This window comes from Gekko japonicus, unplaced genomic scaffold, assembly GCF_001447785.1.
Source record: "Gekko japonicus isolate JY-2015 unplaced genomic scaffold, Gekko_japonicus_V1.1 scaffold169, whole genome shotgun sequence".
Classification (NCBI taxonomy): Eukaryota; Metazoa; Chordata; class Lepidosauria; order Squamata; family Gekkonidae; genus Gekko; species Gekko japonicus.
In genome coordinates this window covers 538762-554562 of record NW_015161951.1, presented here as the reverse complement: position 1 = coordinate 554562, position 15801 = coordinate 538762, and the positions used below count along the sequence as shown (strand labels likewise).

Here is a 15801-nt window from a genome sequence, read left to right as displayed (position 1 = left end):
GTGGCCGGCATGACTAAACACCAAGGCGCACGGAACGCTGTTTATATAAATATTATATATATTTTAATATACACACACACACACACACTCCCCTGTATTAGATATTTGGACCATGAACCACCATTATTTTTGGTGGTCCCCATTAATGAAGGGGGAATTATCTAATTAATGAACTGGCTCTACTTGTGTGTAATATAGATTAACAATTTTGGAAATTACATTTAAGTTTTATAAATGGCTCATACAATAATTAATTTCTTCTCTCTCTCCCCCCCCCCCATTTCTTTTTTTATTCAGGTTTTAAAGTTTTGGTCAGAAATGTTATATTTTCTGTTTTGAATAATTTTGCTTTATGGTGTTTATTTTAACAATTTGTACCACTGAGGAAAGCCTTCTGGCTGAAATGCGTTTGGTTTTAACCATTTGTATTGTATTAAAAGTTTGGTTAAGTTATATATACCGTATTTTTCGGACCATAAGACGCACCTGACCATAAGACGCACCTAGTTTTTAGAAGAGGAAAACAGGGGAAAAAATATTCTGAACCCTGGGGCTGTCATTCCAGTTCCTGAACACTCCTGGCCCTGTCATTCCGGTTCCTGAACACTCCTGGCGCTGGACGGGCTCTTTTTTCCCACATTCGCTCTATAAGACGCACACACTTTCCAGCCACTTTTTTGGGGTGAAAAAGTGAGTCTTATGGTCCAAAAAATACGGTATATATAACTTATTACTTATTGTTATTCGGCCTTTTGTCAACCTTCTTGGTTACCTGTTTTTTCTGCATTGAAGTTTTTTCTTCACATTTCTGTTTTGGTTTTGCTTAAAACGGCTCATTCCAATTTCCAGTATAAGCAGCTGTGACCAATCTCTTGCTGAAAGGTTGTGTGTGAGGTGTACCAGAAACAAATAGAGCTGCCAAGAACCACCATGGCCCTACAGATAAGCTTCCCTGTCCCACTACAGAGACCCAAACCAAACAGTTTATGCAGACAATTCACATAGCGTGCATGGGTCCCTAAAGTGACCAGGGACCCTAGAATTTTACTCTCTGGTCTCTCCTTTGGTAGCCCTATATGCAGATTCCGTTAACTGCTGTTAGACTGATCTTTGCTCTTAAATGGCATAAAATCTCCCTAGCTCTGTACTGATGTACCTGTTAACACCAGTCACACCGATTTTCCTCACCACTAAGGAAGACTCTTCCTACAATTGCTGATTCTGCAAGTTTTGCGGTGCACACCTCTGATCTGGCAGTTGGCTATGCATAGTGTTGATTGTGAGACACTGTAGTTCCTATCTTCTGCTCTACAGAGCATTCAATGTTTGGCAAGTACTCTTCCGGAAACTTGTGCTCTTATTACACTTTCTACAGCAGGATGCCATATGTTCAATGCATTAGAAAATTTCTTTTTTAGAAAAAGAACATATTATTTTCAAAACTATTTCAGGGGAGAAAGAAGGAAAGACTAACACTGTCAGTTTATCAGCATTGCACAGCCAGCCACTACAGAGTGCTGTGCAAGCAACACCCATAGATACGATTTCCTTCAAGGATGCACGTCAACATGGTAAGTATGTTTGACTACACAGCTTTTATTCTGTATGCACATATGCTACAGGACCAGTATTTTTAACTTTCTAGGTATGTGTCTAGCCTGTGAAGTTGTTTGACTAGCTTCATAAAAAATACAGCCATCCTTAGCCCATTTCCTACTGATGTTGCATGTATCAACTAATATTGGACATTAATGAGTTTAAATAAGTCATTATAATGTACTGTACGTGGTATAAAAGTATCAAATTGTTATCCAGTTTAGGATGCATTAACTTGTAAATGCCTCATTGGAAACAGGTGCTTGACAAGTCAACCCTGATACTTTCAGTTGTTGTTATTGGCAGCAGTCATTCAGAGTCTCCACAGGATCTTCAACTCTTCCTCAGGCTCAAGTCACTGTTCGTTACTAATGCTGACAGAGAGGTACTTTCTGATGCATCGTCTTTCTTGAGATTCAGGAATGATTCTCTTGTTATCTGCAGGATTTCTCTCAGTCCTTTGTTTTCTTGCTGCAACCAATGAAATACTGCTTTAAGTAATCTGGCAAAAGGTGAAAGAATATTTGAACAGGTGGAAAAAGAAAACTGAGTATACTATTCTACGTAACTAAAGGAAATAATTTTGGGAAAGCTATAACTCCAGACACAGGCTCTCTCTGCAGAGTATATCTTAAACAGAGACATTTGTTGGTGCAAAAGTTCTTCCATAAAGACAAGAACCTTTATTTACTGTAAAGGAATAAAAAGTAGTCCGACAGTATATGAGCTGAGAGCAAGAACATGGGTTTCTCCGTCTTTGTTGAATGAAGATTCAACAAAGATAACAGCAATACTTGCCTTTACTCCCACAACAGACCATGGACAGCAAAATACACACCATCTCCCAAAGGACTAAGCATTAGCAACAGCAGCACAACTTGTGCCACTGCATCTAAAAGTAGTCCACACAACTGAAGTTTATTTTCATGTTGTATAGTGTTTGTTATACAACTAGCTTTCAGATCTAATGTAGTAATCAGATTTCTAAATTCATGATTTTAAAAAATTAATGCTTTAAAATTTCCTGTCAACTATGGTGCCTAATTTTTCATGCAAAAGGAACCCAAAAAGCATTCAGAATCTGTTTTAATGTCAGTTATACTTTTGCAATTTTAAAAAGTCATATTAGCTTGCACAGTTTCAATGTGATTCATTACTTACTTCTAGTTGAAAAATTCGTTCCTGCTCTTTGCAGCCCTGCTGCTCATCAATTTCAATGGCTTTTCGCATTACTGCTGCCATTTCTGTAATTTGATCCACATGAATTTGTAGCTCCTATGCCAAAAAATTAAGAATGCTTCTGTGACTTGCATACAGTTATGACAATAATCAATTGCAGTATAGGAAAACATAGTGTAACAGAAATCTACACAGCTTTCCTACATAATTTGGAAAACGTATGTGACATTGATTTCCTCCAATAACGTTGTTGCCCACAGCGAGATTAGAGACTTGACAATATCTTAGCTCCAATAACTTGTTGCTCTAGTGTTCACTGAGCTATTTTCAGAGGCTCATATCTGATCAACTTCTCCAGGAAAAAGGGGTAAGGTGGTCCAATACTAGAGAGTTGGATTCTACAAGCCATAAACAGAAGGTCCTTGTGGATGTTTCCTACTGTCTTTCTTCAGCAGCTTGTGTTGGAGAATGAGAGAACCTCATGAACAAAGATCACCCCTACCTTCTTCCTGCACCACCAGAAGAGGGAAGTGGAGGCCATATTGCTCAAATCTTTCTCCTTAGTGATGCTCCCCATACCTCTGTAGAATCTTTCCCATGAGGCTCCCCCCCCCAAAAAAACATCAGCTTTCCAGGAACTGCTTCGGCATGCTGGATTAGTGACAAGATACAGTTTGAGTGAAGCAGTCACAAAACTTTGCTCTTCCTCCCAGCACATAAGTAGTAACAGTTGTGTCCTGTTTTGGGAAGCCAAGCCAATCTCATCCAGCAGTCAATACAGAAAATACAAATTCAGTCTTAGGAAAATATTCACAGTGCTTTCACAAACGAGAGAAACAAATCTGTTAATTAGTTTCAGTAAACAACTGCTCAGGCTGAAAGCCTCTTGGGATATCAGTGCTCAAGGAAAAACAGCTCAGTTCTCTGGACCGAAAGGATGAAGTTCTGTTCTTATACATACTAACATGTTAATGACACACTTCAACTTAGTCCTGTCAAAAGTGCAACACAAGCCAACATACTGTAAAAATTCAAGCCTCTTCTTTTAACCATAGCTTTGCTGTCATAATGTAATTCAGCTCCCCCCTCCAACACTACACTGTATGCCTGAATGATGCACCTTTGAAATTTATCATCAGCACAATGTAAATGCATCTATTTTGAATTGCTATTGTTCACTAGCCTGTTTATTAATTTGTTTCACAGGTAGTTTTCCAATCAAAGAAAGCAGACATATTTTTGCTTTTGCTTTGGGGAGTTAGTCAACAGAATTATTTCAGTATCATCTCACCTGTTAATGAACAGATTCATAGTACATAATAGTAGTTTTACAGCAATTAATCGCTTAGATCAAAAACTTAACAAAATCAACTAAGTGCCCTTCTCCCAGATTAACCAGACAATAGCATTCTTCGAGATTTCGCTAATTACAGCACAAGTTTAAGTGTATTTTGCTTCAGAATGATTAATTTGTATACAAATTTGAATGACTGCTTAATCCTCCATAATTTATGGGTTAAATCTAAACTGGAATTGTATCCAAAGGTGGTATTCTGTACATAGAAGATCACATCTACATTGAATCCTGTTGACCAACTATTTAAGATATTTTTAATTGAGTGAAAGCACCACTAACTGGACTTTTAATTTAGACATATGGAATGATGTCAACTAAAATAATTAAATACGTCTGAAATAGAGGCTGATGAAAAGGAGTAAGAAAGAGACTTACTCCTCCCCCTTCCAATCATTACTACTTCCTTGCATATCAACCCTCCAATGCTACTGTGCAGAGTAGCAGCAGTGGGGATTTGGAAATGGTACTTAACCATGTAACATGTAGCTCTGGCCTCCAACACCAACTAAAATCGGAAAGAACACTGTAGTATCTGATATAAAGCATAAATCAGATAACTGAACAACACACTCTAGTGCAACAGGTTTATGGAATTTTTAAAGACTTACTACCTTGGAGTGCTGCTCCTTTAACTTCATTATAATACCTGGGTCATCTTTTTTGCTGGCCATGAGCAGTCTAAACATCTGCTCTCTGTATTTGCTCATTATTAGCTCCAATGCAGACTGATGTTCTTCAAGAGATGTGCGTAGTTCTGTAAAAATAAAAAGTAAATGAAAATATGTGCATAGTGAACAGTAAGCTCTGTCCCAATATAAGAGAAAGTTCTCCTTTAAGAACAGCAGCTACAAAAAAGTCATCCATTTAATTACAGTTACACAGAATGGAAAACTGGCATTCTTGAACATGTCAAATCAACCCAAATTTTGTCTACCACAATAAAAAGAATCAAGAATGCAGAAATGACTCCTTTATTTCAGATGCCACTTGGAAATATTCTACTGAAATTTAAAAACTGCATTTACCTTTACTTAGAAAAATAATTTCTTGGCAACTACAATAGACTACCCAATCAATTAATCACTCTCAGTTCTTAAACATTGTTATGGGGATACAAGTTCTACTGAATCTACCAAACTTACATCTGACTATGTACAAATCAAAAAGAACACTTTTATTAGCAAAACAGGAGGCCACTGGCACTATAAAGACTAGACTGTTTGGAATACTTAATACTAAGTTTCCAAAAGTTTAGGTTATGTTCTGTTGAACTTTTCTTATTTTTCAAAATCACACAAAATACAATCAAAACACAACATATATAAAGTTGAATACTTCCAACTACAGAAAGAGGCATTAAAGCAACTCCTAAAACACATAAGGAAAGACTTTTTTTTAACCTTTTATTCCAAAAACTCCCATATCTAAACACTCAGTAAATTTATCTGAACATTGCAATTATTTCTCTGCCCAACTGATAAGTTTGTTAAGGCTCCACTTGTGGAGGAACCATTCATCCTCTGAGGGAGGTTCTAACTTTTTTCATTTTGTTGCCATTGCTAATTAAGCAGCAGTAAGTAGTCTCAATAACAAAATGAATTACCACTTTCTAAAAGCCTTATATTTTTGAATATGACAAAATATGTTTAAAACCCCCCACAGACGAGTCACACTGTCAACACTGATCCTGTCTATTTCTATTAGTACTGGCTAATCTATGCCGAGTGAGATACCACTGAATAATTTTCTTTTAAACCCACAGAAATCAGTTTAGGTACCTTTATTTTCTTGTTGCAGTTCCCTGATCTGCCTGTTTTCCTGCTGGATACTCAAAACCAATGAAGAGCGAGGCCTGTGTCTTGCTACTTCATTCAGTTCTTGAATTTCTTCCTGGTACTACAATCAATTTTAAAACAAAGAAAAAGGTGTCCAGATGTCAGACCTTTGATATTAATTACTACACTGAACTCAGGACCACTGGCTGGGATAAAAAGAATAATGCAGCTAATTCTGCTCACTCAATGGGACTTCAGGCTTCTATTTCTCAAAGGACATTCCTTCCACATGACTGGAGATTTTCAAAAGCAGATGAATATGACTTGGGGTCTGCAGTTTTTTTTTTTAAGTTCAAAACTCCACTAGGCACATCCTAGCTGTTGGGGATACTTATGACCTCTCTTTGGATAAGTCAGCAGAGTCTAGAAGAGGGACCAATTTACAAACAGCCCCTGCTGCTCTGACAGCAAGGGTGGGTTCAGTAGCATCCCCAAAGTCTTTGCCTGGCCAGAATTAACTAAACAGAAAGTTAATCTTTTCTGTGACCTCAGTCTTATCTAGATTTTCATTTCAGCTTCTTCCCCCCACTCAATCAACTTGGCCATGGCATCCAGGCACTGGTCAGGCAAAACTCCAGTTGATCTCTCACTGGCATACTGTAGATGTTGAAGAGCATTTGCGATAACACAGAGCCTCAAGCAGCTCCTCAAAATAGGTCTCAGGAAGTGATTCAGCTTCCTCAGTGGAAAATCTATGTATTATTGCAAAGAAAAGAGTGAAGTGAAGAGTATCTGAAATTTCTGCTATACACTCCAAATGATTCAATAATACTATATGACTGACAGCAACAAGGGCCACCAATAGATCTAGTAATGCTAACAGTGAAGAATTAACCGTATCAATCAACAAACACTGACAACCCCACTAGTGTGATTAAAGTTATCTGACTAAAATCAGTATATTTCTCAAAATTGTCTTAGGCTGCTCTGCTGTGGAACATGTAGGGATGGAGGCAGTTACTATTTAGCTAAGGCCTTTTCATCTATTGATGGTTTTTCAGAAGTTGTTTAAGCAGTGCTTTCAAGACTATGGAAAGCTATATTCTACTAAAGTGTGGTTTATATTATCTTGACTAAATGTACTCTCAGTTCCTCCTGTGTGTGTGTAAAGTGCTGTCAAGTTTCTTTTGGGGGGTGTCTTTTTGTATTTTGTGTGTGTGCACACGTGTGAGTGTGTGTGCACCTGGAAGTCATAGCGACCTCTGGTGACTGACCTCTATTGGGGGCCTGGAGGATATTCAGAGAGGTGGCTGAATAAAGCCTACCTCTGTCCTCCCAACTGCTGGTATTCCAAGGAGGTCTCCCATCCAAGTACTTGCCAGAGTCGATCCTGCTTAGCTTCCAAGATATGACAAGATCAGGCTTGCCTGGACTATCTAAGTGCTATCAAGTTTTAACTGACTTATGGTGACTCCATAGTTTTCAAGGCAAAAGACAAACAGAGATGGCTTTCCATTGCCTGCCTCTGTGTAGCAACCCTGGACTTCCTTGGTGGTCTTCTATCCAAGTACTAACCAGGCCCAACCCTGCTTAGGTTCTGAGGTCTGCAAAGATCAGGCTAGTCTAGGCCATCCACGTCAGGGGCGGCATTTTCCCCTAGCAAGATATAATCAGCCAGGTTGGGTCAAGAACTAGGTTACATGGGGTGACCTTCAAGAACTATGTCCAAAGTCAGGAAGAGCAACCCAAAAGAGCTGAAGCTTCTACAACCAGGGAGTACTTCCAGTGGTTCTGCTATAAGATTTGTATTTAATCTGGTGTTAAGCCTATCTCAGTGACTTTTGCAGCAAAAAAATCTAGCAAATGCATTGCATTATAACTACCACTGTACCCCCTTCTAAGAGGATGGATGTAAGAACTAGCAGACCTCAAGCCACCTACAACACTCAGGTAGACAGGAAGCTCTGAAAACATTTCTTTGGAAATAGATCTTACTGATTCCATTCAGTTTACCTGCAAGTATACATAGGAATCAAAACTACAGAGTTAGTTTTAACAAATTAAGGTCCCTGCCACACGGCAGGAAAAAAAGCAGGCAAAGTGCGGCTTTTAAAAGCCGCACCAAAATAGAGACGCTGCGGCGGGATCCCACGGATCCCCTGAGCCGCGGCGCCGTTGCTCCCCGGCACGATCATATGCCGGGGAGGAAGCGACGGTCGGGAGGGGGAGGCTGCCGAACTGCGCATGTCTGAGCATGCGCTGTTCGGCCAGGAGCCGGGGATGCGCCAGCGGAAGGACGCGCCGGCGATCCCACGGCCGGCCTTGATGCGCCGTTTTCTGAAGAACCACCTACTTAGGTGGTGTAGTTTTGATGCGGGGTTTTGGGTGGAAGGGCGCGGCATGCTTCCCAGTTTGTAGATTTTCCAGGCTGTATGGCCGTGGTCTTGGCATTGTAGTACCTGACATTTTGCCAGCAGCTGTGACAGGCATCCTCAGAGGTATAACACAGAAAGATGGAGTATTCTTTGTGTCAATGTGAGAAGAAAAATGGTAGGCAGGTAAGTTATATCTACTCAGGAAGGTGGGGTAGGGCTGAGGACCACACAATGTAGCATCCAGGCAAGAATAAAAGAACATGAAAGACACTGCAGACTTTGCCAACCTGAAAAATCAGTAGTGGCTGAACATAGCCTAACTCAAACAGGACACAGTATCTTATTCCAAGACACTGAAATGCTGGACAACACATCCAATTGCCATGTCAGATTACACAGGGAAGCCATTGAAATTCATAAACAAACACAATTTGAACAGGAAAGAAAAGAGTTTAAAAATAAATAGGGCATGGTTTCCAGTCCTGAAAAACAAAATGCTCTACATCTTAAAATCCATATGCAAAAGAACCTCCTCAGGAAAGCTCCTCCATTAGCATGTCACAGCCCGGGAAACTCCTACAAGAGTAGATATAAATTACCTGCCTACCATTTTTTCTTCTCACAATGACACAGAGAGTACTCTATCTTTCTATGTTATATCTCTGAGGATGCCAGTCACAGCTGCTGGCGAAATGTCAGGTACTACAATGCCAAGACCACGGCCATACAGCCTGGAAAATCTACAAAAACTAACTAGATTATACTTTAAATGTATCAGAATAAGGACAAGGAAACTCATGTTACTTAGCTTTATTTATAGACACTTTGGTACAAAAAATCCTACTTAACTGCAGAAAGCCAAGATTTTGTGAGTGAAATCACTTATAAATAACAAAAGGAAGACTTGAAGAGGGGTGAGTGAAGACAAATACTGGTCTTGGTTATGGGCTCACAAGATTATGCAGCATTATACTATAACATAGAAAATCTAGAGGTTTGTAACAGTACAAACAAAATCTACTAGCTAACAGGTACTATGAAATAGACTGGCTACATAGTGCAGGCCTATGTTAGTCCTTTAGAATGGTTATTTTCTCATTGTCACTTTCTAAATAGGAATAGAATTTCCAACCTGCTTCATTGCTTCCACTCGTTTGTTGAGAGCTGTAGTCTGTTCAATCAGGGCTTCTGCTGCATTGTCATGTTCTCTCAGTCGCTCCACAAGTGCTTTGGCATCTGCTAGGGCCTTCTCAATTGTGCAGCTCATTTCTAAAAATAAGACAAAAGTTTTTATAAAATATAGTCTTCATTCGTTCACTCAACATGTCAGGCGAGTTTTCCTATACTCTGGAACATTTTGACATAATTTTGTCTTCTTAACCAAAGGACACCTTTAAAATGCCTGGACTCCCTTATCTTAGTATAACAATATACTTCTTGTAGAACTCCAGTTCTTTTATGTAGGGGAATTCTCCATGAAACTAGCAGTCAGCAGTGGTGACAGAACAGGCAACAAACTCACTGATTAGAAACCCAAATTCAGCTCACTAACCAAGGAGACTTGAGTGCTACTGCCAAGCATCATGTCGCAGTGCTGTTCATTTGATATAGCAGCCCCGTATAATCAGTGTATACATGGCCCTTGATGACCCTGTATGCTTCTAAAGTGATCGCACTGGGTTTCACCTCATGTGCAAACTGGTAGATAAATAAACAACTAAGGTAACCCAGCAACACAGCTTTGAGCAAGAATTAGACTCAAATTTCTCATGCCCAAATCCATAAAATTCCTGTGATGGACAGATTAGGTTCTGCCTCTCCCTACAAGCAGCCAATGGGATTGCTTTTAGGGAGAGGCAGAACCTAATCCACGGTTTCCCAACCTTTTTGGACCTGTAGGCACATTTGGAATTCTGATACGGCATGGTGGGCACAACAATGTGGCTGCCTCAGGAGGCGGAGCCAGACACAAAACGATTGCCACAGCTTAACTTCAGTAATACAGTATAGATCCTTGTGCTGTGGTGGCAGCTGCTGCCAAAAAATCTGCAGTCACTCAAATCTCCAGTGGTCAATCAGAAGCCTTGCTGGGCAAAAGCCGTACCTGCCCCCCTTCCTAAAAACGCTTGGCAGGCACCATGTTGGGACCCCTGACCTAATCTGTCCATCACAGGAATGTTATGGATTTTGGCATGGGAAATTTGGCTTTTTTGGCTCAACATTGTGTTGAAAAAACAGCCATTAGTTCAGCTGGGTCTGGCTGAATGAAGATGTGGCAGAAGTGCAGTTTAAAGCAGACTAGGAAATGGTCAAATTGTAACAAAGAAATCCAAATGCCTGAATAGGAGAACGGTTCAAATGTTCAGCTGAAAAGAAATGTTGTAACCTCTACTGGATTTACTCTAAAGGTATGTTCAAACAATAAATAAAAGTTAACTCCTTGTTTAACCCCATGAGCTGGATATTTATGGTCACAGGGAACAAAGTATACACATGATCTATGATCTCTGCCTATATAAAAATATATATAAGGATATGAATAAATGGTATGTGAATGAAGCTGCGGTTGAGTCCCAGTCTCCAACAACTCTGTGCAGTCTCTGAGTAAGGGGTAATTATTAAAAGGAACCGAGCTACCCTGTCTGGTAATGTCTCTGTGAGAGAGGGGACCTGGTATGTGAAAGGGTCATGGCTCTCTAGATTATTGTAAAAGAGGCAAGACAGGTAGTGAACTGTGACTGCCTGACCTACCTGTAGCCCTGAACCTGCAGGACAGAAAGTGTGGAGGGTGGCAGGTGAGTCAAAAAGGGTGAGACAATTCCCTCCACTGAATAACTTTTAGATTTTGAACTGTAAAGGTAGCTGCAAAATGTAATCTTTGAAAATAGTTCTGCATAGAAGGTAGATGAATACATAAATTTTCTACTCAGTGATTTCATTCTAAGAAGTTATATAGTACATTTTTGAGTATGCAGATGCCAATCATGTATCTACATAGATAAAAGAATGTATGAAGCAAATCAATGCACATGTGCACTCACAATTACTTCTGGAGTACCTAGATCTCATTGTGAATAAGCTGCATAAACAAATGCTTCATATGTTACATTTGTTTAATTCCTACATCTGGATAAACATAACATATGAATGGGCTCTTAGATGTGGAAAACAATAAAAGTAATCATATGAAATGATGCACCGGAGTCCTTTACAAAAATGCCACTACAAACCTAGTTGCATAAACACCAGTTTTAGAATGGGCTACAGAGTTATACCATCATCAACACCTGAACTGCCAAATACCAACACTGAAAACACATGCTAGTAATGCACTGACAGTTGCAACATATACCTGCTTGAGAAGTACTGCTGACCATTAAACTCCAAACAAATGAGAAGGCAACAATTTACTCCACAACTGCTTTGTAATATACTTCCTGGCAAAGCTATAATTAGTGCAGCCTACATCATGGATAAACAACTAACCAACATGGATTCTTCAGTCTTAATGAAGAGCCAGTTTGGTGTAGTGGTTAAGTGCGCGGACTCTAATCTGGGAGAACTGGGTTTGATTCCCCACTCCTCCACTTGCACCTGGCTGGATGACCTTGGGCAAGCCCTGGTTCTGATAAGAGTTCTTCAAAAAGAGCAGTTTCTGTCAAGAGCTCTCTCAGCCCCACCTACCTCACAGGGTCTGTTGTGGGGAGAGGGAAGGGAAAGGAGTTTGTAAGCTGCTCTGAGACACCTTTGGGTAGTGAAGGGTGGGGTATAAATCCAATCTCCTCTTCTTCTTAAATTCATATCTGAGAAATATTTCCAAATCAGTTCAGTTCAAAACCTTTATTGGCATAGATCAGAATCATACACAATCGCCATTCAGTTCATGGGTTTAACACACATCTTCCTCATTATAAGGCAGTTACAAAACTTAGCAACCGCTTCAATAACCACTATATTTTGTGAAGCCAGTAAACAATACAACATTCTGTCATCGGATTGCTTGGCATCATTCTTAAGAATATCTTCTAAATAGGCTGCCCGAATGTCCTTATACAAATTTCCAAATCACAAAACATGGCAACTCCCAGTTTAAAAAAACAAAAACAGCATCTAAACAGGGCAGAAGCTCCATAAGTTCTTAAGTTTACTGATTCATGAGCAGAATTCAAACACACACCTATTCCAGCAATACCCAATACAGAGCACAGCTGTTTGCCCCCCCATCACCAGTGTTCCCTCTAAGCTGAGTTAGTGTGAGCTAGCTCACAGATTTTTAGCCTCCAGCTCACACATTTTTGTCTCAGCTCAGGTAGGATGGCTCCAGAGCAAACTAATTCATGCAGTAGCCAAATCACCTGCTCACAACTTTAATGCTGGCAGTTCACAAAGTAGAATTTTTGCTCACAAGATTCCACAGCTTAGAGGGAACATTGCCCATCACTAGACAGACAGAAAACAGCTTTCTGTTTTCAGCTAAATTGCAATGTAACCCAAATTTCTACCAGAAAGCAGTGGAAAGCTAAAACTATGTACTAAGCATTCAAACATTGCAGATCATAAACTCCCTATGCAGCAATTGCATGTGGTTTGTTCTATATTGGTCCCGGTCACACGGGCCGGAAAATGGGGGGAAGCGTGGCTGTTTGCCCCGGAGCAAAGTAATGTGTGGCAGCCCAATCCCATGTCCCATTGAGATCCCGTGGTTAGGCCGTTAGGTGCCGATCACATGGCTATCCTGCAGCACGGCAAAGAAGTGACGCAATCACTAGGCGCCGTTTCTGTGGCAAATGGGAAATTCTTTTCCACACCGAAGTTTGCGCATGCACATGATCATTTGTGCGCATCCTGTGGAGACTCACAAAAAACCCCTCCATCTGGTGTGCGACAGGACATGGACGAGCACTGGATGCCACAAGATTCAAGCGGAAATGTGATCAGACGCCCGCCCTTGCCCCGCGTATTCCGGAAACTAGTACATTGTATGTGGTAGTTTTTTACTCCGCATCTTCGCGAGAAGCCACGGGTGTACTACGCTTCCTAGATATTGCGGTGTGATCATGCACCGAAAATCCACCTATCATCCGTGTCTTTAGTGCAGCAACTTCTCCGTGTGAACGGGACCACGATGTCATAATGTAGACATAATGAAGAGGTTTAAACAGTACTAATAGTTAAATAAAAATAAAAGAACAGAGACTGAAGAAATGGCATTGATGAGGGGAAAGTGTTCAAAAGTTGGCAACAGGTTGCAATGCTACTGAGTAAAATTTAGACCAGTTTTCAGTTATTACAAACAGGACATTAATGTTAAGTGCTTTTGAATCCTCCCCCCCCCCCCAGTGATAGCAATGTACAAAAACTTGTACCAAAAGAACTCTACTCTTCAAGTGCAGGAGCATGTAAAAGGTGATTGGTTCTTTTAGCTGCCAAAAGCTTTTCATAAATTGCAGTCAGAATGATCATGGAGTAGAGAAGAAATACTGCTAACACCCTTGGCAGCTCAGCTGAGAATTGCCATGGTGACAGTAGTTTCAAAGAGTAGCTGTATTGCTCTGCAGTAGAACAGCTAGATTTGAGTCTAGTAGCACCTGAGACCATCAACATTTTGAGGGTACAAGCTTATATCTGACAGAGGGAGCTTTGATTCTCAAAAGCTTATACCCCCAAAATCTTATTGGTTTCTAAGGTTCTACCGGACTTGAATCTAGCTGAAACTTAAATCTGAGCAGGGAGACTGTGTCAGGTTTGGGACACCTGAAATTTGTTTGTTTTCAAAGCAATGATGAGTAGCAACTCAAGAGCCTCTGAGAAATGTGTTACCCTGGGTTCAGAGATCCTTAATGACTGTTCTCCCTTTGTTGGTAAAAGCAGCTAAAAAGTGATGCTTTGAGGGGAGGGGGACGATGGAACTTGTTCCCTTCCTCCCCTGGAAACCACAGACAGCCCTAACCTGTGAAAGAAATAAAAAATGAGCAAATTCAATACACAGTCCCAGATCTGGGAGGCCAGGGTTCAAATCCCTACATAGGCCCCGGTCACACCGGCCGGATATCACGGGGGGAGGTGTGGCTAATTGCCCCGAAGGAAACTAACGCGCGGCTGCCCGAGCACACGTCCTGGTTGAGGTCCCGTGGTTAGGGGAGAGATGCCGACCAGACGGGTATCCTGCAGCGCGGCACAGAAGCCGCGCAATCGCACTAGCAATCACTCTTTGTGTGCATGCGCTGTTGCGCAACCTGCGGAGACGGGCGCCGAATGCCACGTGAGTCCACCGGAAACGCAATTAGACGCCCGCCCTTGGCCCGTGGCTTCCGGAAACTAGTACCTCTAAGTACTAGTTTTTTAATCCGCACCTTCGCTGGGGAGCCATGGGTTCGCCACGGGAGCACTGCGCTTTTCAGATGTTGGGGTGTGATCGCGCCCGGAAAATCCACGGGACTCCCGTGCCTCTCCCGCGGCAACTTTGCCTGTGGCCGGGGCCTTAGCCATGGAAGCTTGCTAGTGACCCTGGGCCCTACCTCACAAGGCTGTTGAGAGGATAAAATGGAGAAGGGATGAGGTAAGCTAGTCTGGGTCCCCATTGGGGAGAAAAGTGGGTTTCACTGACGTAAAAAGTAATAACACTTAACAATAATAAATAACATGCAACGTCCACTTCTGGTATTAAAAATCAGCATGTGTGTTAAGAAGTATCGGTGTGACAGCGGCACACACAGGAAGCGGTGTCGGAGCAGCTTTTCCTCTGCGTGACATGTGAAAAGGCCTCAGTCCTGGACAAGGGATGACAATTATCCTCTTGCCCCCTCAATCCCGCCCCCCCCCCAAGAAGCAGGGGTAGGGCTCCGGAGAGCAGCTCTCTAGTGTCGGTCTCCTCACGGTCCTCCATGAGGGGCTCAGCCCACGGGACAGCCGTTGAACCGAAAGCCCGGCGATAATCGCTCCCCGCCCGCGCGCCCCCGCTCGCGCCTCGCCAGGAGCCAATCAGAGCGCAGCAGCAGCCCCTCACCCACCGATGGTCACCATTCATTCCTCGCCAGGCAGCGCGCACAGCCGGACGATGTGGAGAGGCGTCTGCGAGCCCACTTCGGGTCCAGTCGCTCCCTTAAATAGCGGCAGCTCAAGGGACAGGCGAAGGAAGCGCCGGCCTGCCGAGCAGTCCCATGAAGGCGCGGTCAGGTAGGCAGGGGACGAAGGGAAGAAGGATCTGCCTCAGCAGGCGCCCACACGCAGTCACCACCGCGATCAGCAGACACAACCGACTGGGAAAGGGATGGTAGCCGGAGGCTCACGGTGTCATTTATCGCGAGACTTGGCAAGCAACATCTGCTTGAGTGCATTAGATGTTAAGCATCGCGATACTACTTTACAACAGCGGGAGGAGTACAACTTCCAAACATCGCGAGATTTCAGTTTCCTGTTTCATCCTTTCTTTGCTTCAGAGGGGGGCAGGAACGGCCCGCCCCTTTCCCCTATTTCACCCAGTCATTTTTCACGTCGATATATTGGGAGACTGTCACTT

General features: G+C 42.0%; 1 protein-coding gene across 1 annotated transcript; it reads right to left on the bottom strand.

Annotated features, from left to right (window-relative positions):
• Positions 1-554: 554 nt before the first annotated feature.
• Positions 555-15566, bottom strand: FGFR1OP2 (FGFR1 oncogene partner 2). The gene is made up of 6 exons (XM_015429449.1): positions 15293-15566; positions 9415-9551; positions 5911-6028; positions 4744-4886; positions 2758-2871; positions 555-2067 (listed from the first exon to the last, which is right to left on the bottom strand). The coding sequence occupies exons 1-6, from the start codon at positions 15303-15305 to the stop codon at positions 1930-1932; spliced, it is 663 nt and encodes a 220-aa protein (XP_015284935.1). The 5' UTR covers positions 15306-15566; the 3' UTR covers positions 555-1929.
• Between the last annotated feature and the right edge of the window lie 235 nt (positions 15567-15801).